Raw genomic sequence first — 24928 nt, 5'->3', positions numbered from 1 at the left:
GACAGATGCCAGGAGAATACATGAGGACCAAACAGAAGGCATACTTGTTTTGAGTGTTTCTTTTCCCCTGTATTCCTGAAGGAAAATCTTTATGTGAGATATACTGTCGGGGGTCTGTGAACATCTTTAAGTCTGATGATATACCAGAATACTAACAACAACCAAGAACAGATTATACTTCCAGCTAAGATATATTACAGCAAAGGATTTGGAGAAAACAAAAAGAAAAAACAACAACAACAGGAAAATAAACTGTACCTAGTGTCCAGAGAGCTCTGGTACAGATTCCAGGGTTTTTCCCTTCCAGGATACATAGGCCCTTGCTTTCTCTCTTGCTAGCAGTGATCTGCAGGGACATGTGTGAGCTGTCTTATGCAGAGAAGTGCCCTGGAATCTGCAGCATTTATGGAGGACTGGTGAGGCAGGTTCATTTCTACTCCAAGAAGAGCTGTAATAAGTAGACCTCACTACCCAGCATGCCCCTTTATTCCTCATGAACAAAAACCAGTCAACCAGAAGCATACCAAGAGCAGATATTGGCTAAGGCTTCCTGGGAGGCCTGATGCGTTAGCACCTGCTACCCAGGTCAAGTTTCTCTTTTATTTGTTAGAGTAGTATCTCTAGGTACTATGAGTATACTGCAGGCAGTTCAGAAACCTCCCTGGGGTTGCCCCACCATGGCTAATTTCCTATTAAAATTCCATAGCAGACATTCCCACTCTGACAGTACCTATGAATATTTCTAAAAGGAAACCCTGGGGGTGTGTCAAATGTGGCTCTGCTACCTTTGAGACCTTCTCCAATGTAGAGAGAAAGAAGGGGTACAGGAAACAGTGTACAGAGATGGCTACTGTAAGGTCAGTTCCCATATCTTTGTCCAGATAAATCTTATTTGCCCACCAAGTTGCAGGAAGGGTCTCATTCATTTGTTTAGCTGTCTGTCCAGGAAGGAGAGGAGAAACTAATAGTCACCACCTGGAACAGGTTCCCCATTCCCCACTCCCACCCCACTCCCCCCCACCTCCACCTCCCACCCCCTACTCCTGCATCTTTTCTGAGTGACCCAGGGCCCCTCTTAACATCATTCTTGTTCTCACGCTGGGAGCAATAGTATAGTCTGTATTGAAACTCACTATGTCTGGCTTGTCACTTCCTGAAAATGCAAGGTCTGCAGATGCTGAAGACACCTCCTGGGGTTTGTCTATAACTGGCTCACCTGAACCTTCCCTTCCTTGCATGCTTTATCTTCTCAGAATGAACAATGTGTGTGAGTGATAGGAGGTCACAGCAGACCCTTCTGCAGCGTTGGCAATGCCACACAGCAGCACTGGCTGCTGCAGTAGCCTCTGGCCGTGTGACACAGAGGCACTTGGTGGGAGGCTGGTACAAATACAGGATTTTTTTTTTTTTCAGTTTTATTCCATCTGAATTATTTTAAGTTTATATAGCCACATGGATCTTAAAGCTGCCTGTGGGACACTGCAGCTCCAGAGGATGAAATTTAAATTTTCCACAGTGTAGTCTGGAGAGGACCGCTGTTAGCATTTTGGCTTATTTTCTCCTTCTAGTTTGTCTTAGACAGCTGAGATCTACTGTACGAATATTTCGCATGTTGCCCTTTCTTCTTATTAGATCAAACACATTTTGCTTCAAATCATGTTAGATTCATTCTCAAAGGTGGCCTAGAATTGTAGTATCTGGGTTCCCCAGAAAGCGCTTGGCCATGGCACTGTTCAGGGACAACTTATGTGGCTTTGGATCTTACTGTCACATTGAGTGAGCCTCAGATGCCTTTGTATATCAACCTGTAGGTTTAGAGGTCAGTAAACATTGCACATAAGTCTGATAATATAGAATAATAATATAGCCTTAATGACATTTCCCATTAAATTATGCTTTAATTTTAAATAGCTAGATAATTACCCTTTATTATCTTTCAGCACTGGAGAGTAAGCCCAGAGCCTTGTACATACTAGGTAAGGGCTCAACCCTAGACTACATCTCTAATTCTTGATATTTTTAGTCAGTATTTCACTGTGTAACCCAAGCTGGCTTTGAACCCCAAATCCTCCCGCCTATGCCTCTTAAGTGCCTAAAGCACCAGCCTACGGCATCATTCCTGGCTTATCTCTCTTATTTTAATTAGTCAAAGTCAGGCCTGAGGTTTAAAGGCAGCTTTGAGCCACCTGCATATATTTGCCATAGGAGCTTTGTGGGGAGAGATGCTGCCTTTCACATATCCGGCTTCCTCAGAGCAGGGGTAGCAGACACATACTTGGAGGGGCAGGTGTCAATGTTGTTCCTAGCAGAGAGAATCTAGAGCTTCTTAATTTTCATTGGCTTTCATCAAACACTTCCCTTTCATGAACAGAAGGCCACCTCAGGCCTGGGTGGGCTCATCATTTGGTATTCTTTCCAATTGACACTAGATGAGTATTGACTCAAGTTTTGTTTGGAGACAGGGTCTCATTAGATAGCCCTGGCTTACCCAGAACTCTATGTGTAGATCAGGTTGGCATCCACTTGTCTCTGCCTCCAAAGTGCTGGGATATAAAGACGTATGCCACTGCTCCCCACACAATATTTATTTATCAAAATGATTCACGGATGTGAGACCTCTGCTCCTGCCGTTCAGTCTTTACTTAACCTCTGGTCTCGAAACGACTTACTCTGCTCTAAGAAGTGCTGCAGATAACGTGACTTGACTTGTATAGAAAAAAATTAGTGTCTATGTACTGGTAATTGATCTTCTTTGGCAAGAGAAGCAATAAAGACATGCCTTTGCCCAGCAGAGAACCAGCTACGTGGAGATAAAAGGTTTCTTTTGGATTGGAGTGCCCTCCAAGGGTGTGCCTCAGGTGAAGTCTGTGGGCACACCCCTTAAGGTCCATCCCCATCAGCACCACCCCATTTATACGATGCCAACTACTGAGAAACACTGCCTGAATTCCAACTATATCATTCTCTCTGTTTGGGGGGTTGTTTATGTTTAATTTTTTAATTAACAGTTGTTTTATACAATATATTTTGACCATGTTTTCATTTCCCCCTTGTCCTCCCACTGAACCTCCTCATAGTCTCTTCCTGCCCCCCACCCCGCCTCAGAACAAAACAAAACAAAATGTCAACAGAAATAAATATCCAGTAAGATGAGGGGAAAACGCCAAAATTTTGTTTTGTTTTGTTTTGTTTTGTTTTGTTTTGTTTTGTTTCTGGGATAACAGAATATGGTCATGGAAGTCATAATCTTTAAAACAGCTCTAATTTGTGTAGAGAGGTGGCTCAGTGGTTAAGAGCACTGACTACTCTTCCAGAGGTCCTGAGTTCAATTCCTAGCAACCACATGGTGGCCCATACTCATCTGTAACGGGATCTGATGCTCTCTTCTGGTGTGTCTCAAGAGAGCAACAGTGTGCTCAATTATATTAAATAAATAAATAAATAAATAAATAAATAAATAAATAAATAAATCTTTAAAGAGAAAAAACACTAGTTCATCCCAGAAGTAAACCAGATCCCTCTACCCACCTTGAAGTCTTCTCCATCAAACATGAACTTCAGGCCTGAAAACTACAACTCAGTCAGGCAACCTGTCTACCACAAATAACCCCTAGTCATCACCCACCTTCCCTCTCCTTCTGACATTCCCCTAGCAGTGTAGAGAATGGACAATAAGGCATTCTCATACCTATGAAGCCATACTTTTTCTGGGTCTCAACACCTAGTGACAAGGTGACATCATAAAAACAAAACTTGTGACCCAAACTCAGGTTTTCCACCTAATGATGACGTAATTGGTTCCCTTTGGCCATTATGGTAAACTGTACAAGCATGACTGGTGCTGAGGTGAAGATCTCTTCCATTCGTACATGGAGGAGAAACCACAGCCCAGCCAGGCATCTCTGAACAGCAGCCAGGCACATAAGGGCAGAGTGTAGAAGGTCCATCATGTTGTATTATATCCAAAAGCAGCTGTCTCAGCAGCCAATACGAGGAAAACCTTCATTTAATTTCAGAGATACAAGCAAGCATCCAAGGGCCTTTCAAAAGACCTCTCTTTTGAAAGCTCATGTTCATGTGCTTTGGGGAAACCAAGATTTTATTTTGTACATATAGAGAGGCTGGGTTTGTATTCATTCTCTTCTCCACATAGGTTATCTGGATGTGCCGTTACTTTTTATTGAAAATGAGATTTACTTTGAACTTTAAAAGTTCAAAAGAAGTCTGGTAAGCTTATTTTTTCAATACTATTGACAAAGTAAAACTACCTAGAAGCTATAGTTGTGTAGTTTTTAAAGTATGTATTCGAGAAAAGCTCTTCCACAACAGTGATAGCATTCATGATGGCAAAGCCTTCATCTGGAGTAAGAACAAGATGGTAAATGAGCCAGAAATAAGATCAGGAAAACTGGGAGCTGAGTCAGAAGACTCATTACCAAGCTAGGCTTAGCTCCTAGGTCTGAGCTTAATGTGCTACTTTTAATTTTCTTCAAATCATTTGCTTTCAGTTTAAGAGGACATTTAATGAGAAACAAATTTCCATGAACAAATGCCCAAGTTGTACCTATGTGTTTCCATGGGGAAAACACTCTTATCAGTGTAGATATACTGCCCGCTCAGTTTCATGGCATACATGGTCTCTTCTCTCCTTTTTGTACAGCACTGGCCATGCTGGAATCTGAGTTTAGTGTCTCCTAGACCACCTCAGCACTTTACATATAGCAAGAAGTTTTCCTTGTTTAAATATAGAACGGTTTTATATCCTTGACTGAATCGACAAGCAGTTCCTTTGTGTGGGATGCTCCTGAGAGCTTTGCCACATTCTGGCTGTGTAAAATCTTTTGTGTTCATGGAATTAATCCTGAGTTTTAAGGAATAGTTATTGCGTCTCCAGTCCTCTAGAACAAACTTCGAGTTTAGGCTCTGTCTCAAATTGCAAGCAGATAAGCATCTTGAGAAGGGAGGACTTTCATTATGTGGGAAACACAGAGAGCATGCTTGTACAGGTATTCTGTACAGTGATGCTTGACCAAAATAATGGTATAGCATTTGGCCCTACTAAGCCAGGTCTTTGTGTTGCCTAGAAGCCTGTGGTCCACAAGGGAATACCCCCTACCCAGAGGCTTCCATTCTTACATTTTCTGGGTATTCCTGCAGGTATCAGCTTAGATGTCAAGGATGATCTCCCAAGCCTGAATCAGTCGTCACTCCTATGCTCCTTAGCATCCAGCTGTACAAGTTTTGAGTACTTAGAGAAGGGGAGGCAGCATCCTGGAAAGAAGGACCACTACTGCAAAGGCACTGAGGGAGCTCTTGTTCAAGAAGAGAAGGAAATCCAGGTTGTGGGAATGTGGGATGGGGGAGACAGGTACTACACCAGTGACCTAAGCTGGGTAGAGGGCCTAGGTGTCACACTAAGGGGAGTGCAGTTCTGGTCTCATTCTGCAGATCAGAGAATCAAGATCAGGGTAGTTATATTCCACATCTGGAAAGGCATCATTGCAAAAGCACATAGCGCCACAGCAATGGTTAGACAGATGTGGTGATGGGTGTGGAAGTCTGAGCTAGAGCTTCCCTAAGTCTTTGTTGAAGACAGAGTGGAGTTAAACATAAGGTGGCTTCATATATGAAGAGAGAAGGAACTAGAAAGGAAGAGCACTCCTGACTCTAGATTCACTTCTCAATGCACCACAGACACTATGGGGACTATGGTCTTCAGGTCTCCCCTGGCTAAGTGAGTGGTGAATCTATAGTACAGTGGTTCTCGATCTGTGGGTCGTGGGCTCTTTGGCAAACCTGTATCTCCAGAAATATTTACATTACAATTTATAACATTAGCAAAATTTCAGTTATGAAGTAGCAATGAAAATAATCTTGTGGTTGGAGGGTCACCACACCATGAGGAACTGTATTGAAAGGTCACAGCACTAGGAAGGTTGAGAATCACTGCTATCATAGGTTTCTGTCTCAGGATTGGAATATTCTGGGTCCTTTCATGATGAAGATTTCTTTCTTTTATCACTGTCTTTTCCTAGCTTTCATAGGATTGCTTAAGTGGCTAGTACCCCAAGCCCATCTGTTCCGGGGCATCACTGTACAGCTCTGTGCTGAGATGCAGGAGTCTTGGAATATGGCAGGTCCATGGAGGCAAACTTAGGACTTACTTGTTACAACCATGTGATCTGCTCTCCTCTCTACCCGGAGTTGTTCCCAAGAGAGAGGCTTCATTTCAGGAAGAACCCTCAAGAGCTTCCTTCTGTTTAGAATGACAGTAACTCCCAGGACATCTTTTCACATCTCTGACATCAGAAGCGAGCAGCCTGTGTGGGTTTAATGGCCTCTCCCAACCTCTGGAGACCTGCCGACAATTCTGAAGCAATTTTTCCATCTTGTCCAGATGGGATTTCCAAGTCATAATTATGGGATAATTACCATCCAGGCCTGACATTAGATTCACACATTTGACAGTGAGGAAAGAATGCACTTTAACAGATTTTGACATTTCTTATACTCTATAGCTTATTCAGAAGCCAGCTAGTTACCCAAGTGCCCTGAATAAATAACCCTAAGCATCAAGGTTTGGGCAGTAAGTGCTTCTTCTAACATTATAGTGACGAACAGCCATGCGTGAAATTTAACAGAATTAAGGGAATCTGCAGTCAGACTGCAGGAAATGAGAGCAGAACTCACGCTCCCAAGTGAGGGTTTAGAAATGTAAAATAAAGCGTCAAAAGCAATGATAGAAGGAAGAAAGTCTGCCTTTTTCTCATTCAAGAGTTGAGCTTACTCCAGGATGCAGAGAAGTAGAAAGACCTTATAGCTACTTCATTCTTTCTTGCAGCAAGCATTAACTGAACACCTACTATGCACTGAGATTGAAAGCAAGCCAGACATTCCTGTGCTTCAGAAATGACAGCCTATGGGGGAAGCAAAGTAAATCCAAACAATCCAAACTAGCATGGGTACTTGCCTTTCTGAGGGTAATTGTGCAGGATGCACAGCTGTCTGAGGCAGGACTAGAGGACCTGAAACACCCTTAAGAAAGTGGCATTCTTCTGAGTCTAGGATTATCTGAGCAAGCATATTGAGGAGACTTCCCCAAGCAGGGGGAAAACAAACCAGCTTGTAAAAGACCAAGATGGGAGAAGTCTTGACACACTGGTGGATCCGACACCACCCAGGGAAGCTCCTATGGCTGAGGTAAAGACAGAGCAGCCATGTGACAATGAACATTGTAAACTATAGTAACAGAAAGAATCCTGGGTACTTGAGAGATAAAGATGTGATCATGTTGCCATTCAGAAAGATTGTAGGCAGGGCATAGTGGTGCCTGCCTTTAGTTCCAGCATTCAGGAGAGAGAAGCAGGCAGACTTCTGTGAGTTCGAGGCCAGCATGATCTACATAGTGAGTTCCAGGTCACCCAGGGCTATACAGTGTGACTCTGTCTAAAAGAAAGAGAGAGAGAGAGAGAGAGAGAGAGAGAGAGAGAGAGAGGGAGAGGGAGAGAGGGAGGGAGGGGGGAGAGAGAGAGAGAGAGAGAGAGAGAGAGAGAGAGAGAGAGAGAGAGAAGGAAAGAAAGAAGATTATGGGGATTACACAGAGAAGGAATTGGAACCAAACAAAAGTAGTGGCAGCAAGACAGATAGGCAGATGCACTAGAGACAAAATAGCATGATGCTGTGTAACAAAGCCCCTGAAAGTCAGAAGCACAAATCTGCTCATATACATCCCTCACCCATGCACTGGTGTGTTGACAAGTGTTTGGATGATCTGGCCCTGGCTCCAAGCTTCAGAGGGCTCTGCTCCAAGTTTTTCTCGCTCTAGTTGGACCAGTGGCCTCCTAAGATGCATTTTCTATGATGAAAAGCAAGAACACAAGAAGTCATGTCGAACTCTGCAAACACATTTCAAAAATATGCTTTTATCAAGTCAGACCTACTCATGTCCTGTTGGCTAAAGCATGGCACCAGGCAGACCCCAAACCACAGAGGTAAGGAAATGCTTCTGCCCACAGTGAGGCTACGGGAGTAACTCTAATGCAGGGGAGAGGGAGGGAGACCAGCAGCTCAGCCTGTATTGTAGCGCTAAAGCTAGAGGCTAGGAGACGCTAAGCCAAAGGCTCGGAAGCACTGCACACCAGCCATTGAGTATTAGTGATGGTGAGCTGGGAGAGACAAGGGCGTGGTCACTCAGTGCCGTGTCAGCCACTGTAAAGGTTTGCATTTTACCGTTAAGTCCTACTGAGGATTTTAGTATGGTAACTCACTTTGAATTTTAAGGTTTCATTTGATACTGCTTGGGAATAGGAAACAATCTATTTGTATCCTTTGTGGAGGGGGAGGACAAAATATGGGACAGAGGCCCCATTAAGATGGGTCAAGTTTGATGGGTTTCAGTGTCATCCTGGTAGAAATGTGAAGCAGACAGTGGACAGAGACACATTTCTCATGTGTCTTCTCTTTGTTCTTCAGTGGAGGGCAGAAGCTACATCTCTGTCCCATCAGAGAGCTTCCGTGGGATGGATCAGTAATCCAGTCAGTTCTTGATGTCTTCCTCTGTCACTATTACCTGCCTTTCTCAGCAAGTATTCCTAATCACCAATATCTGGAACCCAACTCTTTTTGCTAGAACCAGCCTTCCCATTCTTCAAAACCCCTAACCAACCCCTACAGCACTTCAGCACTCTACCTGGCTCTTATGAGCTTGAGAGTAGCCCCCACTTGCAGCTCTTCAACCCACTGGCAGAAATGTCCTGTTGTCTGAGGAGGATCCATTTCCACCATAGAATTCAGCAGAATAGGAAAGATAGCCACTGGTAGGGACTGGCTGCATTTTCACATGACCTGGACAGACAACTTGGAGATAGTGTGGTGGCATTTTAATGGATTCCACGAGTCACAGCTGTTGTAATAGAGGCCCTGGGAGCTATAGTAATATCACCCATACCTATAAATTTGGTTCTTGGATTTCAGCTTTGTGTTAGAAAACATCAGTGATGTTTGGGGAAAAGAACGATGGTTAGAGATCCTACTGTAGAAAGGCTGACATGGAAAACTGTTGGAGTCTCACTTTTCATTAGGTTAAGTGGCCCAGAGATGATGCAATCCTGAGGCAAGATTCAGATGAGTTGCTTCAGAAAGGCCAGGAAATGCCACTGTGGGAGTGGGAAAGTGAGACAGGATGAGGCAGCGGCCAACAGCAGCTGTATTACCAATCCAGTTATCAAACAGACAACTAAAGCTACATCCCTACAGAGGGACATTGTGTGAGACTTTCTTGGGGAGACTCTATTCACTCTAGATAGAGTAGCAGTGACAGACCAAAGTAACAATTGCACCAAAGTCCAACTTGATGAAACACTGAGTCTCTGGAGTTGCTTACAGGAGTGTGGGTGAGGGGCTACTTACAGAGGATGATTCAAGGACAGCTGCATTACTGAAAGCCCACTGATAGACCGAAAAACCCATAGCCCTGCAGTTTTCTCAACATGCATGCAGTTTGACCGACTGGAGTCTCCTCTCTCCAGCAGTCCTTATGCTTTTATAACACTGGAGAACGGCAGGCCTTATGATCCTTCTGAGTTTTAGCGCTCCCAGACTTCTAAGTATTGCTTCCTTCCTGGGTATCCTCCCCCTTCCAAGAGAGAAAATTTCAACATTGATAAGCAACAAGGGAGCTCTGGGAAACTGGACAGCCCTATCCTGAGTGACCCATCCAAGGGGCAGGCAAGCTGAGGTTGCACCTGTTGTTGGGAGTCACAGTGGGGGTGAGCTGCCTTGGAGTTCAACAGTATAGGAAGAAGTCTGCAGATGCAGAGCAGGCACTGAATGTTGGTGGTAGCTGGTACTCACCTAGAAATCAAGATTGGAGTGTATGATCAGTGCAGTGGTTTGAATGTGTTCCCCAGATGCTTATCACTACAAATGTAATCCTAAAAGTCATATGGTAATGGTGTTTGGAAGTGGGACCTTTCAGAGGGGCTAGATAAGGTCAAGAAGAGGAGGGCCTTTGTAGCTTTTATAAGAAAAAGAAGGGGACATGTAGAAGTGGTTCAGTAGTTAAGAGCTCTGGCTGCTCTTCAAGAGGACCCTCACTTGATTCCCAGCATCCACATGGTGTCTTATAACCTTCTGTAACTCCAATCTCAGGGGATCTGAAACCTATTCTGTCTTGAGTGGGCACTGCATGCACATGGTGCATGGACATACCCACAGGCAAAATGCCCATACACACAAAGAATACATGAAAAATGTTAAAGAAAGAAAGAGAAGGAAAAGTTGAACAGTCTTCGTTGAAGACTTGAGGAAATGGTTGCTCTGTACCATCATTTGAAGACCTGCACACAGAGGCTGGTACAAGTGCACATATATGCACACACACACGGACACCAAAATACAGCAAAGATACCCCCTTACCAGATGCTAAGGCTTTTAGACTTTCTGATGATGCCATGCTTTTAGACTTTCCAGCCTCCAGAACAGTAGAACAAACATCTACTCTTTATAAAAATAGGCTAGTTTCAGATATTTTGTTATCATGATGAAAATGCCAGGGACACCTGCATCTGTGATTCATTTACTCAGGACTTGGAAAACTGATAGACAAAAAAAAAGAAAAAAAAAGCCAAGTAGCAACTTCTGAGAAGTCATAGGTGAGAGAAAGACCTTGGCTTTTCCCTTTGGCCTGACAGGTGGAGGGAAGTCTAGAGTCTAAGGCCCAAATCCAAGAACAGATCTGACCTTTCATCCAGAATGTAAGCTGCTAAGTTGTCTCACCTTCAAATAGGAATAAAAATCCCCACTTACCCTGTGAAGAGATCCCTAGAGTACACTGTGTTTGTGGCTGCTCTTTAGAGACAAGGGCAGGTAAGAATGCAAGTTGATGATAACTTTTCTTTTTTAGGAGGCTTGTATGCTTTTTCACCCCAGTAAATTCTTCAGGAAAAGACACTCTCACCCTATGATGTCATTCGGCATAATAAGCCAGGGTTAGTAACATACACCTGAAAGCCAAACAAGTGTTAGAACTGCCTACTAAGGAAACCCAGAGCCCTGGGGAGGCTCAGGCAAGAATGTAGGATGGCAAGTCCAGCCTGAGCTACATAGTGAGAGTCTGTCTGAGAAAACAAGGAAGGAATCAGGATTAGGGTGACAATATGCCCGCATGTGCTCCCAATAGTGATTAAGTTAGCAACAAACAAAGCCATTGTTATTTTTCTAAGAGAATTCTCGGATTAGGTAAAGCTAACTTCAGACCATCAAGAAAGTTGCCCTAGCCCCTGTATGGGGAAAATGGAATCTTTTTAGACTTGGGTTCTTGGATCCCTGAATGCCATGAGGCTCCAGGAACTGCTTTATGTGCAACATAAATGCATGAAACTTGGGATGAATGAGTCTCTGTGTTCATCCATACTAGAAAATATGCATATGCTATGTGGGCTGCGTGCCTGTTGACTTTGGAAGCAGCCAGACTTCTGTTTCCTCTCTTACAACTTGCCAAAAAAGAAATTGGAAAAGGAAATTGAGTGTTTCTGAAGACTAGAAATGAAAACAGTCCTAAACTTCAGAACCGAACAATCTGCAACAGGCCTCACGCAATCAGATCATCCTTGCCATGAAGACTCCGCATTTGAACTTGCTGTGCCTCATTTTTGTGAGGCAGAGGCCAGGGGAGTGACAGAACTCAGCTCTGTGAAAAGTTGAAGCCCAAAAGCTTTTGCAAAGCTAATGCAGAAATGACAAGAGTTTGATCCTTTTGTCTAGCATACAGGCCCCCAAAGATTAGATTTCCTGCCTGCAAAGAAAGCTACCTGAGTTACCTGGGTGATATAAGTGAGACAGGCAGACAGACAGGCAGGCAGGCAGGCAGACAGAGAGATGGACAGGCATAGTTTTATATTTATGTATATGAATGTGCATTGATTTCATGTGGTGGTGAGTTTCATAAGGACATTTTCCTCAGGCATGCCATGTAGTAGGAGCATGCTTCCCTAACTAAACCCTCTATTTCTCTACCTCTACATTCTTGCTTCTCCTCGTTCATTGCTCAGATCACCCCACCTCTATTTTCATGTCACAGATAAACTTTTTTACATATATACTTTATTATTAATGTTTTCATATAGAACTCTCAGTTTCTTCTCCAGCACCATGTCTGCTGGGTTTTTTTTTTTTCTTGATAAGAGTTGACATGGTAATGATGTCTCTTCACAGCAATAGAAATCCTAAGACATTAAGGGATTAGATGATTTCATAGCAAGGTTTGCCACTGAAGTTTCTACACTTGGTGGTATCTCAGTTGGCTTTGGCTTCACATCTGTTAAGTAGAAGATGCCAAGTGCTGAAGAGAAGGAGGAGCACTCCCTTTCAAGTGGCGGTCTAGCCATAGACTGCCATGCTCAGTTCAACTCTCAACCTAGTTGTAAATCACATAGCATCTCTCTCAAAAAAAAAGATGTGAAAAATAAAAAATAAGCTTTATCCATATTTTCCCATAACTTTCACCCTAAAAATAGTATGACTCTGAGAAAACTAAAAGTCACCAGAAGCCAACAGGACACTGTGGTTGACAAGAGTCACAATGTGATGGAAAGTCTGAATGTTTGTAGGCTGATGTGGCTGGGACCCTGCCTTTGCAGTTGGGACAGGATTGGGCTAGGAACTGTCTAAGACAACCATGTGTGTCTGGGAAATTTCCCAAGAACAGGGTGCAGCTGCCCTGCCACTGTCAGCTTCCATTCTAGAGGAAAAACTTGGAATCACTGCTCCTTGGGCTTGCTTGAATGGCCCTTAGCAGGTGCCTGATGCAGAAAGCCTAATATTGTTCTTCCTTCCTTCCTTCCAGATTCGGCTGAATAGCAGAGGGCTCATCTACTCTGTGGGCTTGCTCCTGGCCTCTGTCTTTGTCACGGTAGGTTTGTAGCTTCTTCACACTGTAAGGTATTATAGTCAACCCCTCCTCTTGCTTACTTTGGAAAACAGATGGGTGTGGCCTTCATTAAATGAGGTAGACATCCAGATATGCCATCTCTTGGCTGTTTCTTCTAAAAAAAGAAAAATCCTAGTAGCCAGCTGGAATTTCTCCTCCATTTCTAAAACAAGTTAGCCTCTTAGAAGCATGGTCCTGTTTCATGTCAAATCTAAAATATTTTGTAGTGTTGCAAGTATAGCTCAGTGGTAGGGCACTTGCCTAGAATGCCCTAGGTTGACTCCTCAACCAGAAAATAGAAAGCAAAGAGTTGGGCTGGGCGTATGACTCAGTGGCTCAATTGCTTTGTGTAAGGATGTAGACCTGAGTTCATATTCCTCGGACTTTATATAAAAGCCAGGCATTGCAATATATGCCTGTAACCCTGGCACTATGAGACAGAGGCAGGCAGATCCAAGGGCCACTATGGCCAATCACCTTAGCTGAGAAACTGTGAGCACTAGTTTCAGTGAGAGACCTTGTCTCAAAAAATATGGTGGAAAAGTAATCAAGGAAGACATCCCAGCATCACCCACTGCTTCTACACCTGCACAGACCTGCAAACACACTGCACATGAGTGCTTGCACACATATGAACACACATACACACACACACAGAGCAAAGGTGTTCTCTCTTTTGTGCTAAATTAGATTTCTTGTTATTGATCCTTCTAGATTGTAAAACACTCCCATAATTCTTTGTCTTTGACCAATTTTCAGAGACTAAGAGTGTATTTTATTTCAAGGCTCTTCTAATGATACTGCACTCACCATCTTGGTCAATACATCCATTTGTGTAATTCAATATTCTCAATTAGACTTTCTGTTTGGCAGCAATAAATTTCCACCTGAAGTATTCACTAGCATACAAATAGGCTGCTGGATTTTTACCTTAGGAAGTATTGAAACACAATGTATTTTTTCCCTCTGTGCTCCAAGGCATTGCACCTCACCCAGTGTGTTTTTAACACATATGCCAAGAACTGAGGATCCATAAGGTCAGGCAAGAAGGAAGAGCAGGAATTGAGAATGTGGGATTAATGTCAAGATTTTACAAAAGCAAATACTGCCTTACACACAAGTGTTCATTTACAGAATTGAGCCTTTCATAGTTAGGAAGTTTCTCATCTGTGGGATGACTTGGAGTTAGACTTTATTCTTTTCCTGCAAACTGAGCCCAGAGCCTTTGCACATGCTAGGCAAGGGCTGTCACTGAACTGTTCTATTTTTACTTAACATTTTGAAGTGGAGGCATAGTAAGTTGTACAGATGGAACTTGTGATCCTCTTGTCTTGGCCTCCTGGGTAGCTGGGATTACAAGCACACACTACTAGGTCTTGTCAAGTTATGATGCTCTTAATAGCCACACACTGTGCTCAGTCTTTTGCAAGTTTCCCCATATGGAGCTCCCCTGGTGTCACTATTAGTACTTCATTCTACAGAGGAAGGATAATGTCTAGAGAAGTTAAATAACCCACGGTTATTGATGCCACATAAACTGTAGATTCTGCCAGATGGAAGTAGAGTACATGCATGTAGACCTTCCCCGTCTCCTTACGATATTCTGTAGTTGTGCAAGGCTATCAGAGGCTTCTCTAACCACTTGTTCAGTTATAGAAATGGAGTGGATGAGAGAAAAATAGTCTTGGAAAGAATACAAAATTTCAAACATCTTGCATTTGGAATGTCTGTTAGACCTCCAAGGAGGAAGAGCAAGAGAGGTAGTGGAGATAATAGAACCTCTGCTGTTTGTGAGATTCCTCAAGACAGCAAATGTAGTCAGAAGACACAAGAGACCCATGGTTGGAGTCATGGAGGGCTCAGACACTTGGAGATCAAAATAAGTATAAAATACTTTTAAAAAAAAGATAAGGAGCCAGAGGAAGTGGCACATAAAGCTTTTAGGAAACTGGGGCAGAAGGATCAAGTGTTTAAGACCAACCTAAGCTACCTAATGTGACCCTACCTGGAAAGAAAATAAAGAAACAGAGAAAGCACAGTCATTGGGTGAGAAAGAAAACATTAGATATGGCATCTTGGCAACCAAGAGAACATGAGGGCTCAAGATAGAGTGATCAACTGTTCTGAACAAGACACACCCCAAATATCAGCCATTAAAGTTAGATATAGTACTTGTCCCATTGGTGAGTGTAGTTTGCAGTGGGGAAAGTTAACGGGAACAAGCTATGAAGAATGGAATGAGAGGTTAGATACCTTGTGTTCATAACTACCTTGTGTTCAAATTGTCTATAAGATGATTGGTTTAGGGTGCTGAGAAATGGAAAAATTATGAAAAGTATTGATTTTCTAGTAAAGGGTACAATGGTTGCACTCCCCTCAACCAATTTAAATAACCTGGGAGTGGAGAAGGGAACATAGCAATCAGTGAAAGAGAGGAAAACTGCCAGAGAGACAGCTTTAAGCACTATGAGAGATGGGATCCAGTGTATGTGTGAAGTTGGCTGTGAATGGGGATAGGAGGGCATCCTCCCTCAGTACAAGTGAGTGAAGGTAGGGATGGGATTGTCACAGAACTGAGGTGAGATATGACATAGCCATCTGTGGACCCAGAGAGGCCAGAGTGATAGTTTGAAAGCATTAACCACCAGCCTAAGATCAGTGAGCACTTTTCAATGTGACTGGGCATTGCCAGCTTTGTGGTAAGCTGTGCATATCCAGAATGAGCAAGTGGACATGTGATTTGGACTGAAGGATCCTAGATTAGCCAAACAATCAAGGAGACTTTTCCCAAAGCTGTAACAGTTGGAATGAAAAGAGCATCCAGAGGGAGGAGAGAGACAAGATGGGCAAAGCCCATGAGAAACTGGTTGTCTTAGTTACTTTTCTATTGCTAAGACAAAACATCATGACCAAGGCAACTTATAAAAATAAAGCATTCAACTGGGGGCTCACAGTTCCAGAGGGTTAGAGTATATGACCATCATGATGGGGAATATGAGGGCAGGCAGGCAGGCATGGTGCTGAAGTAATAGCTGAGAACTTTCATCTGATTAATAAGCACAAAGTAAAGAGAGAGCCAGACAGTGGGGATGGCCTAGACTTTTGACACCTTAAAGCTCATCTGTAGTAACATACTTCCTCCAACAGGGCCACACCTCCTAATCCTTCCTAAAGAGTCCTACCAACTGAGGACCAAGTGTTCAAATACATGAGCCTTTGGGAGCCATTTTTATTCAAACCACCACACTGACTGTGCCCAAACATTTTGGTCCTAGAGGTATGCAAAGTTGTGGAAGTTGGGTACCTATGGAAATAAGACAGAACGGAAAGAATATAGGAATGTTGACAGCAAGGTATTAGGTGTTTCTGCTACTGGTAGTAACAGGGTCAAGGTTATGACACTGTCCCAAATGAAACAGCTGTACGTGTACCACAGGATCACAACGGATGTGCAGCATTAACCACCTAACATGAAGCCAATGCAACCGAGAGGGTGCATCTTGTATCTTAGTTCATCTAAATGTTAATATAGATGAATATAGCCACATGTGGCTAACAGGCGCAGCAGAGAACTCAGTCATCAGTAGGTGACTGCTGCAGAATGCAAGAACCTCAGAGACTGAGTGTTGTAAAGATCCTCTGTGAGGGTGCTGAAATCACTGTGGTGACAGCAAGTGTACAATGGCAGACTCTAAGGATGAGCCAGGACACAAAACTAGAGAGATTGGAGGTGATCAGGTTAGCGCAATGGACAGCAACCACACCAGTTGGTTTGGGGGGAGGAAAGAAATAATTATTTGGAAGCAGGAGTTTGTGGACAACTTCCTCACCTCCATTCACGGAAATGGGAAGAGATTCATAGATAGTAGAGAATTGGCTAGGGAAAACTTAGGGATATAGAAGTTGTCCTCAGACATTAGCTAGGGCTTAGAAAGATGAAAGAGGCTGATCCCGAGTCCCACACACAGAGGACTATGGGGCTGGAGTCCAGGAAGGAACCTAGGCTACTCTGAGGTTTTGGACCTGTCAATTTTCTTAACATGATGACCACCGCCTACAAGTTCTAGCTTCCTCTCTTTAATGTTCCTACTTCCCAGGGATGTTGCAGGCTCAGACCCATCCCCCAACAGCCCTCCCCCATGCCACCCTGCAGGCACCCTCTGACCTAGTCTGTATGTTACAGGTGTTTGGTGTTCACCTGAACAAGTGGCAGCTGGACAAGAAGCTGGGCTGCGGATGCCTCTTCCTGTACGGCGTGTTCCTCTGCTTCTCCATCATGACGGAGTTCAACGTGTTCACCTTTGTGAACTTGCCCATGTGTGGGGACTAATGATTGGCCAGGCCACCTGCCGAGGCCCAGATCCTTCTTTTCTGTGCAATACGAGACCTGGCTGCACCCGAGTCAGGAGTCAGGCTGCCCCTCAACAGCCGAGGCGTCCGTCTCTCCCGTGCTGTCCACAGGCCTCCGCTCCTGTCCTGGTGGCCTAGGCTCTCCCTGCCACCTCCTTTGCTCCCCAACTTCTGTGGTCCTACCTCCCAGCCGGCCCCTCTCACCTGCCCACACCACTCCTGTCTCCTCTTCCGTGTGAAGACGTCCAACATCCACATGAATTTTCAAGCTCCATTTTTGAACAGTGACTGAGATTCTAGAACAAAACTGGCTGCTAACTGGCCCAAGCCAGGCACAACTTACTCCAGTCCCTCCTCCTTTTTTTAAGTTATTTCACAGAAGATACCCTAATTTATGACCAGAGACTTTGAGGAAACAGGAGAGGTCCACTGATGGCAGGAAGTGTTGGGTTTGTTTTGTTTGGGAGTGAGTCCTAGGTTACTGGGCTTGGGAAATCGTTTAATTTGAGGGGGCTCTTTTGTTTCTTAACTTTTCTTTCAGAGACAGAGAAATCCCCTCGTGTCTTCTCTCACTCGGCTCTGGCTTAATAGCTGATCCACAGATTGTACTGAGTGTCTCCTGGGGGTAAATCCCAGGCACGATGGGAATTTAATAATTAGTTGGGAAACCACTGAGCAAGACCACCAGGAACAAATGCATGACATGACATTTTTCTGCCCAAGGACACATCACTGAAGTCCTGAAGGCTTCACCTGGGGGTGGGGGGGTGTAAGGTGTTAGAGAAAGAAGCCTGCTTCACACATGTTCAATATGACCATCTCTCTCCCACTAGGTTCTTTCTGGTTTTTCAAGCAATAGTTCTCACCTGCCTAAGGCCTTTGACAGGGAGGCCCTGGCTAACTGTCCATAAGGACACCAGGCACCAGGCAGTCAACGACAGACACTTCCCCAGCGTGTGAGTCCTTGAAATGTGCTCTTGTTGCTTGGCATTTGTGGTGACAGGGAGTGACCCCAGAGGCCATCACTGTGCTCTGGACAGAAGTTACAGACACTGGTTTCTTGGAAAATGAGGAGAAGCACATTTTGCACAGATGTCGTCAATAAAGTCCCAATTTGCCACTTGGTATCGAGTACACTGGACCCTGACAGCTGGCTCTTGAGCAAACATCCTTCCTCACAGGATGCCACCAACAAGCTAGCCAGTTTCACCCCTCCCCTCCCGGAGGGATGGCCAGGGAGGGAGGAAGCAGAGAACTGCTGCATTGAAAACCACAGAATGGGTTCACCTCAGACTGGCTCAAGGGCACAAGTTATTGTGAACATTTCGCCAATCACTGCTCAACCGCCCTGCTAGATTTTCTATGATGCTGAATTATTATGCAGAATAACTCCACCAAGTTGAGATACACCCATGCTTGTTACACTTGTATTTATTGAAACTGTGGATTCTTGCCCGCCCGTGTTCTCCCTTGTATTTACGTTAAGCACTGATCACTTATCATCCAGTCGGTATGGTTTCCCAGTCCCTTGTACACATCCTGGTTTGAATTGTAAAAAAAAAAATAATAATAATAACCTGCTACAGACTGGTTGAATGTTTCTGTCTGAGCTGCAAGCCAAGGGGCAGCATCAACCAAGGACCAGGAGTGGAAATCACTAATTTGGGCTCTCAGAGCTAAGACACACTTACTGATTTGGCTGCACATTTTGCACTGGTTTATGGCGATTGTTTTCTTGGACGAATGGTGTAAAATAAACTTCTCTGTTCCGTATCCTCCCTCAAACACAGTGTGTTGCTTTCTCAGCTAGACTGGCATTGTTTTATAACAGGGGAGCATACAGAAGGTAAGTGACTATAAATGCTATGGGGCTGGGTAAGTGTAGCCTCTACTTCTGGCCGGACTTAGCTGCAAGACTGGTGTGTCTAGGAAGTAACAGGTATGAACTGGCAAATAGTGGGTCCAGGTAAAGTTTGAAGGGATTCTGAGTCTGTGTCATGTCACAGAATTCTAGAATTCTATCTGTGGTAGAGGACATGTGAAATTGTGTTCCGGATCCCTTCTTGTTGCTGGGTGTAAAAGGAAGATCACCAGAGTCCTGATGTGTTTAACAGGTCCCAAGTTCTCAATCCTGATGTTAGAAGGTTTCAATCATGAAAATTAAGACCTTTCTGAGTTGGCATGCTGTCTGGAATCCTAGCTCTCAGGGAACTAAGGCAGGATGATCTGAATTCAAGGGCTACACAGTGAGACTCCACCTCAAAAAAGCAAGCAGCATGTATCTCCTGCAAAGCCAGTTCCTCAAAAGAGACCATAACACACAGTTACAAGCCACATTCTGATCCAAAGGATCTGCCAATTGTGCCTGAAAATCAGCACAACTTATATAGGAACTGGAAGAAAAATGGCTTTTGAATCATAGCAACAACTTAACTGCTTAAAATGTGTATTCCCATGGTAGGAATATAGAAGATACCTGGCTTTGTTTTTTGTATTTACATCTGAAGACGTCTGGCTACCATAATCCTGTGTCTCACAAATACACTTTGGATATGGGTTAGACTATTCTATTATGCCTGTTGGTATTGAAGATGTTACTTAGTTTTCCATATCATCAACAAAAGACACGTGATCAGTCAGCTTTACTTCATCTTATCTATCTCTTCTACAGTGCTGATGATGAAATCCAGGGCACTGCGTGGTAGGCCAGCACACTGAACTACATCCCCAGCCCACAGAAACTTGATTCAAAAACACACATCATCTGAAAATTTTTAGAAATCACAGTTCAGTTCTCAATGTCTCAAAGCAAAAATCCCCAGATAAACCCGTGGTACTGTGTCTCACAGCGGTAATCCCAGAGCTTGGGTGGCAATTGAGAAGGCAGAGATCAAGGCTAGTCGGAACTACCAAGTAAGTTCCAGGCTAGCCTAAGCAATATAATGAGATCCTGAATCAAAACGAGAGGGGGGAGAACCCATCCACCCTTCCACCCATCCTCCCATCCTTCCTAGGCTGAGCTACTTCCCATGAGGGAAGCCATGAGGACTGCCAATCCAGGAACTCTGAAATGAGAATTTAGCATATTCCTGCCTGGATTCCAACCATGCACAATAATTTCTTGCGCTGTCCATTGAGAGTTTGGTTTCCAACGAGTCCACTGTCCTGTGAGGCAAAATTGCTGATCTTAACTATTTTCACATTCCTGACAGCACTGCTGCTTGAGAGAGTCTCAGGTGGCAGAAAAAGATTGAAGAGAGGGCTTCTTTTTGATTCCTAACACTTCACGCCGTCAACAGTTCCAACAGAGCCCCTCACTACAGTGCTCTGGCATGACTGGTTCTAGTAACTGTGGAGGCTGTTGTCTCATGGTCTCTACCAAAGAAGGAAAGAAAGGTGCATGCTAGGACCTGTGCACCCTCGTGAACACATCCCGCCTGGCCCCATAAGGAGGTGCCTGAAGACGCCTGCCTTTCCTTCCCAGTCTGCCTTTCCTTCCCAGTCTGGCCTCCGTTTGTATATGGTCACTGCCAGCATGCCTGCCTTCATTAGAACAGTTTCCTATGTGGCCCCTTGGTGCATCTGAGGCCAAATAGGAGACCACTCTAGTCATGCTGGAAAATATGGCGTCTGCCCTATCATAAGGAAAATGCTAGCCCTACCTCCAGGAGGATATACACTTTGGTACATGCATGTTTTATCTTTACCTTCAAAAAAGGTGTAATGATATGGCTGGGGAGATGGCTCAGATGCACAAGCAGAAAGACCTGAGTTTGAATCTCCAGCATGCACATGACAAAAAGACAAGCCAGGTGTGGCAGCGTGTGTGATGACTCCAGGGCTAGAGGGGCAAAGACCTGTGGATCCTCAGACCTTGCTGGCCTGGCCAGCAGGTCTAAGTAGTCAACAAGCTTCCAGATCAGTGAGAGATACTGTCTCAAAGGATAAGGTGGAGAGTAATAAGGAAAGACTCAGTACGCATGCGCATGCCCAAAGCGGAGGAGAGATGTGATGATGAGGGTGGAATAAAGGTGTTGGGTGGACGTTCCTGAAAGCATTTTGCTGAAGGCATTGATAATACACAGTCATAATTTTACACACTAGGAATCTGAGACTCATATATCTCAAACAGTAAGTTGGAACTGATTTTAAGCACTCAAGTCTCAAAGAAAAAAATATAAACATTTAAAAAAAGATAGTAACTGACAATATCAGTAAAGTCTGGTCAGTTTTTGAGTCTTGGCATGAACTAGAAACAATATCTAGTTCTAGTTACTGATCATCAGTGGAGTGGCCTGAAAGCCACCCAAATTGTTCATGCAAACATTCAGTTGGTGGAAAAAAGTAGAGGCAGGAAACTGATAGTGAACAAGATGTTTTTATTTTCACCTTTTCAAAATGGGATGGTTATCTGATTAATAGCATGCTCCAAAAGTGGTTCCAACCCATCTCAGTCAAGTATTTTTGTAAGAGTTAGTTCACTTCCATATTGGATTTAAGTTTCATGCTGACACAACTATAAATATGCACACAAACACACATACACATAAACATATACATACACATACACACAACACACACAAAACACAGAGGAGGGGGAGCCTGCCTAATACCAAAACTGTCCAATAGATGTTTTTTAATTATTGAAATATCAAACTGTCTATTTTCATAAGACTACAGGAATGAAGAAAAATTAAGTAAACTTGTTTCTGATAAGTAAAAAAGAAAAACTGTATTTACTGAATATCATTGAAAGATGTGGGCACTACCATGATATTTAAAAGACCAGGAGCCAAACTGGTGCAGACAGGAGGCCAGCAGTGCACAGGATAAATTATGCCATGACCAGAATTGATTTCACAATGCACTTTTTACTTAGCTTCTGAACATAGAGCAAAGGAGAAGAAATTCAACCAACATTTTTCAGGTGAAATGTTATGATCAGGGTAATATCTAGTAATTATATCCTTAATAAATCGCTCAGTCACCTCAGTCATTTCAGTAGTTATACTCAACCTCAGTATAGCAAACATTCTTACCAAGTGCTAGAAGTTTTAAACACAGTATTTATTCCCATTTTGTTTTATTTTTGGCTTGTGTTTTTGTAGCAGCGAGAATGGGGGAAAATTTAAATTATAATTTGGCAAGCCACTGAGTGATTTTTTTTCTACCTAATTTGCATAAACATATACATCTGCAGATACATTAAATTCATTTTTCTTAAGCTAGGCATGATGATACAAGCCTGTAACGCTATAGCTTCGGAAGTAGAGGCGAGAGGGTTAAGAGTTCTAAGTCATCCTCAGCTATAATAAATTTGATGCCAGCCTAGGAGACTTGAGACTTTTTGTTTCTGTTTTGTTTTGTTTGTTTGTTTCCTTTTAAGTGACAGTTTATTCTGCTTAGCTAAAGCTGATTTGATGCTGCTGCAGCATCTAAATTGTTAGAACAAATGGCCTCAGAGTTCTGGCAAACCCACACACAGATCTCGGAGCAATACGAAATATGAGAAATTTCAGAGTCTCTGCAGGCGCTTTTGGCTACATCTGGCCTGTACCTATTGGTCATCCTGAAAATGAGTGCACTTCTGTATGAAAATGCTTTTGCCTAAAATTGATATTTTGTACTTATTTTAGAAAAAAACAATCAAAGCACCCTTCAGTGCCTCTCTTTCTTAAGATAGGGTAGGCACTCCACCTCCCTGCCATGAAGGAGGAGGGAGAATTCTTGAGTCATGAACTGAGAAAACTGTACTTCTTGGTCTGCCCTGCTCTCACCGCAGTGGGTGTGGACCAAATTGCTTCATGCCTCAGACTTAAAATGTCCTTTTTCTCCTAGATATGGGTCTCTCTTATGTCAGCCCCACCTTCTAATTCCTGTTGTCATCACAAGTAGTCACCATCCAGTTCTTTAGTCTATACAATTTCCATCTATTATAAAAAAAAAAGCTCGGTTTGCCTGCATTTGTCCACTGTGTTGTCTATATTGGTGTTTTCAAGCCTTTAACACACTACAGAACTGCCTGAAGACTTACTAAATAAACATTTCAGCAGGCTTGTGAATAACTCAAGAATTCTCATTTCTCACAACTCCCAGATACTTATCGCTATTGGGATAGAACCCACTTTGAGAGTTACTGCCCTAACTAGTGTGGGCCATCATGGCACATTTGTCTTACCCCAGCCCCAAGACTATCATTAGTGTGTCAGAAAACATGCACAGAGATGGATGTGTTGTATTTTCACCATTTCAATATTATCTTTTCCTTCTGCTTCCACTAAGGTATATCAGTGGCTGAAAGTAGACAAGAACCCATGCATCCAGCTCTTCATTAACTATACTGTTTAATCTTCCACCTAGATCAAAGAAAATGGCTTAAGAAGAAGATAAAACCACCATTCTGGATGGAGACCGTCAAGGTCATTCAAGATGAAAAGATGTTAGTCACAAATGACAAGGGAAAGAAACAGAATACAGGAAAATTATTTTCCTGTATTTGTACGTTATGTTTATGGATTCTCAGGAATCTGTATTTTGTATTTGTACATTATGATCATGGATAGCTAGATTACCAATATAAATATGCTATTTTCTGGGTTTGAGTTTGTTTTGGTTTATGTTTTTGTTTTTGTTTTTTTTTTAATGTTTTTGTGTGCTTCTTGCAATCCTCAGGAATCAAACACATGACCTCTAACCTGTTGTGCAAGCATTCTATCTCTGAGGTATCTCCCCAGCTTTTGGGTTTTGATATAAGGTCTGGCTATGTGGTTCAAGCTAGCCTCCAACTTGTAATTCTCCTGCCTCTATTCCTTAAGTTCTGAGGTTATAGGCAGGCATCACCATGCCTGGCACTGAATGTGTTACTTTGATTTAAATTTATCTAGCAAAGATGTCATGTCTCAGAAAAGGTAATGAAAAGCTTGTCCCAGAATGGACTAGTAAGTGTATTAGATACTTGTACATGCTCCTTTGTGTTCTTGTCTGAAACACAAGAGCAGATTTGATGCTGCTGCAGCATCTAGGTTGCACCCAACCATACATCTACACAGCTTCTGGGCTCAGATGGTGACTTCCAAGTGTTAAATGAGCAGAGCTCCCAAGGAAGATACAGACACACAGGGTGCATGCCTGTGGAAATCACTCTCCTCAGACATGGGCTCTTGACTAATCCACAAGGCTCAAAGGACATACTGCGTCTCCACATAACGCCATAAAAGCACATTTTATAGGCCCACTGAAAATATTCCTTTTAGTCAGGAAGTGGATTTAAATAAGCATAATCCAGGGTGGGCTGTGCAAGGAGGAAGAATGAGGCCTTCCCCTTCAAAGGTAGAACACCATTTGTGGTCCACACCAGCCCACAGGCATGAGACGATATTCCATCACCCCCAATGGCTCCACGCTCTAAGAAGCTCTCTCCCTGGAGGTGGCATCTCTAGGCTGGAATGTGTTCCTGTGATAGCACTGTGAGCTGTTGAGACCTGCCTGTGTCACCACATAATAGAATTTAAGGTACTCCTTCCTATTTTTAAAACCCTCTTTATACTTCTGACAGAATTTAATCAGCCAACTAAACACTAAAACACTTCTCAGGAGGAAACCAAGGATCTGGAAGAAACAAAAATTTGAGATCTAGGCCAGGAAATCTAT

General features: G+C 43.3%; 1 protein-coding gene across 2 annotated transcripts in view; it reads left to right on the top strand.

Moving 5' to 3' along the window:
- Slc24a3 (solute carrier family 24 member 3) overlaps window positions 1-19063 on the top strand; it is a 478143-nt gene extending 459080 nt beyond the window's left edge. For both annotated transcript variants that reach the window (XM_028754967.1, XM_028754975.1), the window contains exons 16-17: window positions 12845-12910; window positions 17112-19063. In XM_028754967.1, coding sequence (XP_028610800.1) covers window positions 12845-12910; window positions 17112-17258 — 213 coding nt within the window. In that variant the 3' untranslated portion in view covers window positions 17259-19063. The remainder of the gene's footprint in view (window positions 1-12844; window positions 12911-17111) is intronic.
- The last annotated feature ends 5865 nt before the right edge of the window (window positions 19064-24928 follow it).

This window comes from Grammomys surdaster, unplaced genomic scaffold, assembly GCF_004785775.1.
Source record: "Grammomys surdaster isolate TR1022 unplaced genomic scaffold, NIH_TR_1.0 129, whole genome shotgun sequence".
In the NCBI taxonomy this organism is placed as follows: domain Eukaryota; kingdom Metazoa; phylum Chordata; class Mammalia; order Rodentia; family Muridae; genus Grammomys; species Grammomys surdaster.
The sequence above is the reverse complement of the archived record's forward strand: the minus strand, read 5'-3'. Positions and strand labels throughout refer to the sequence as shown.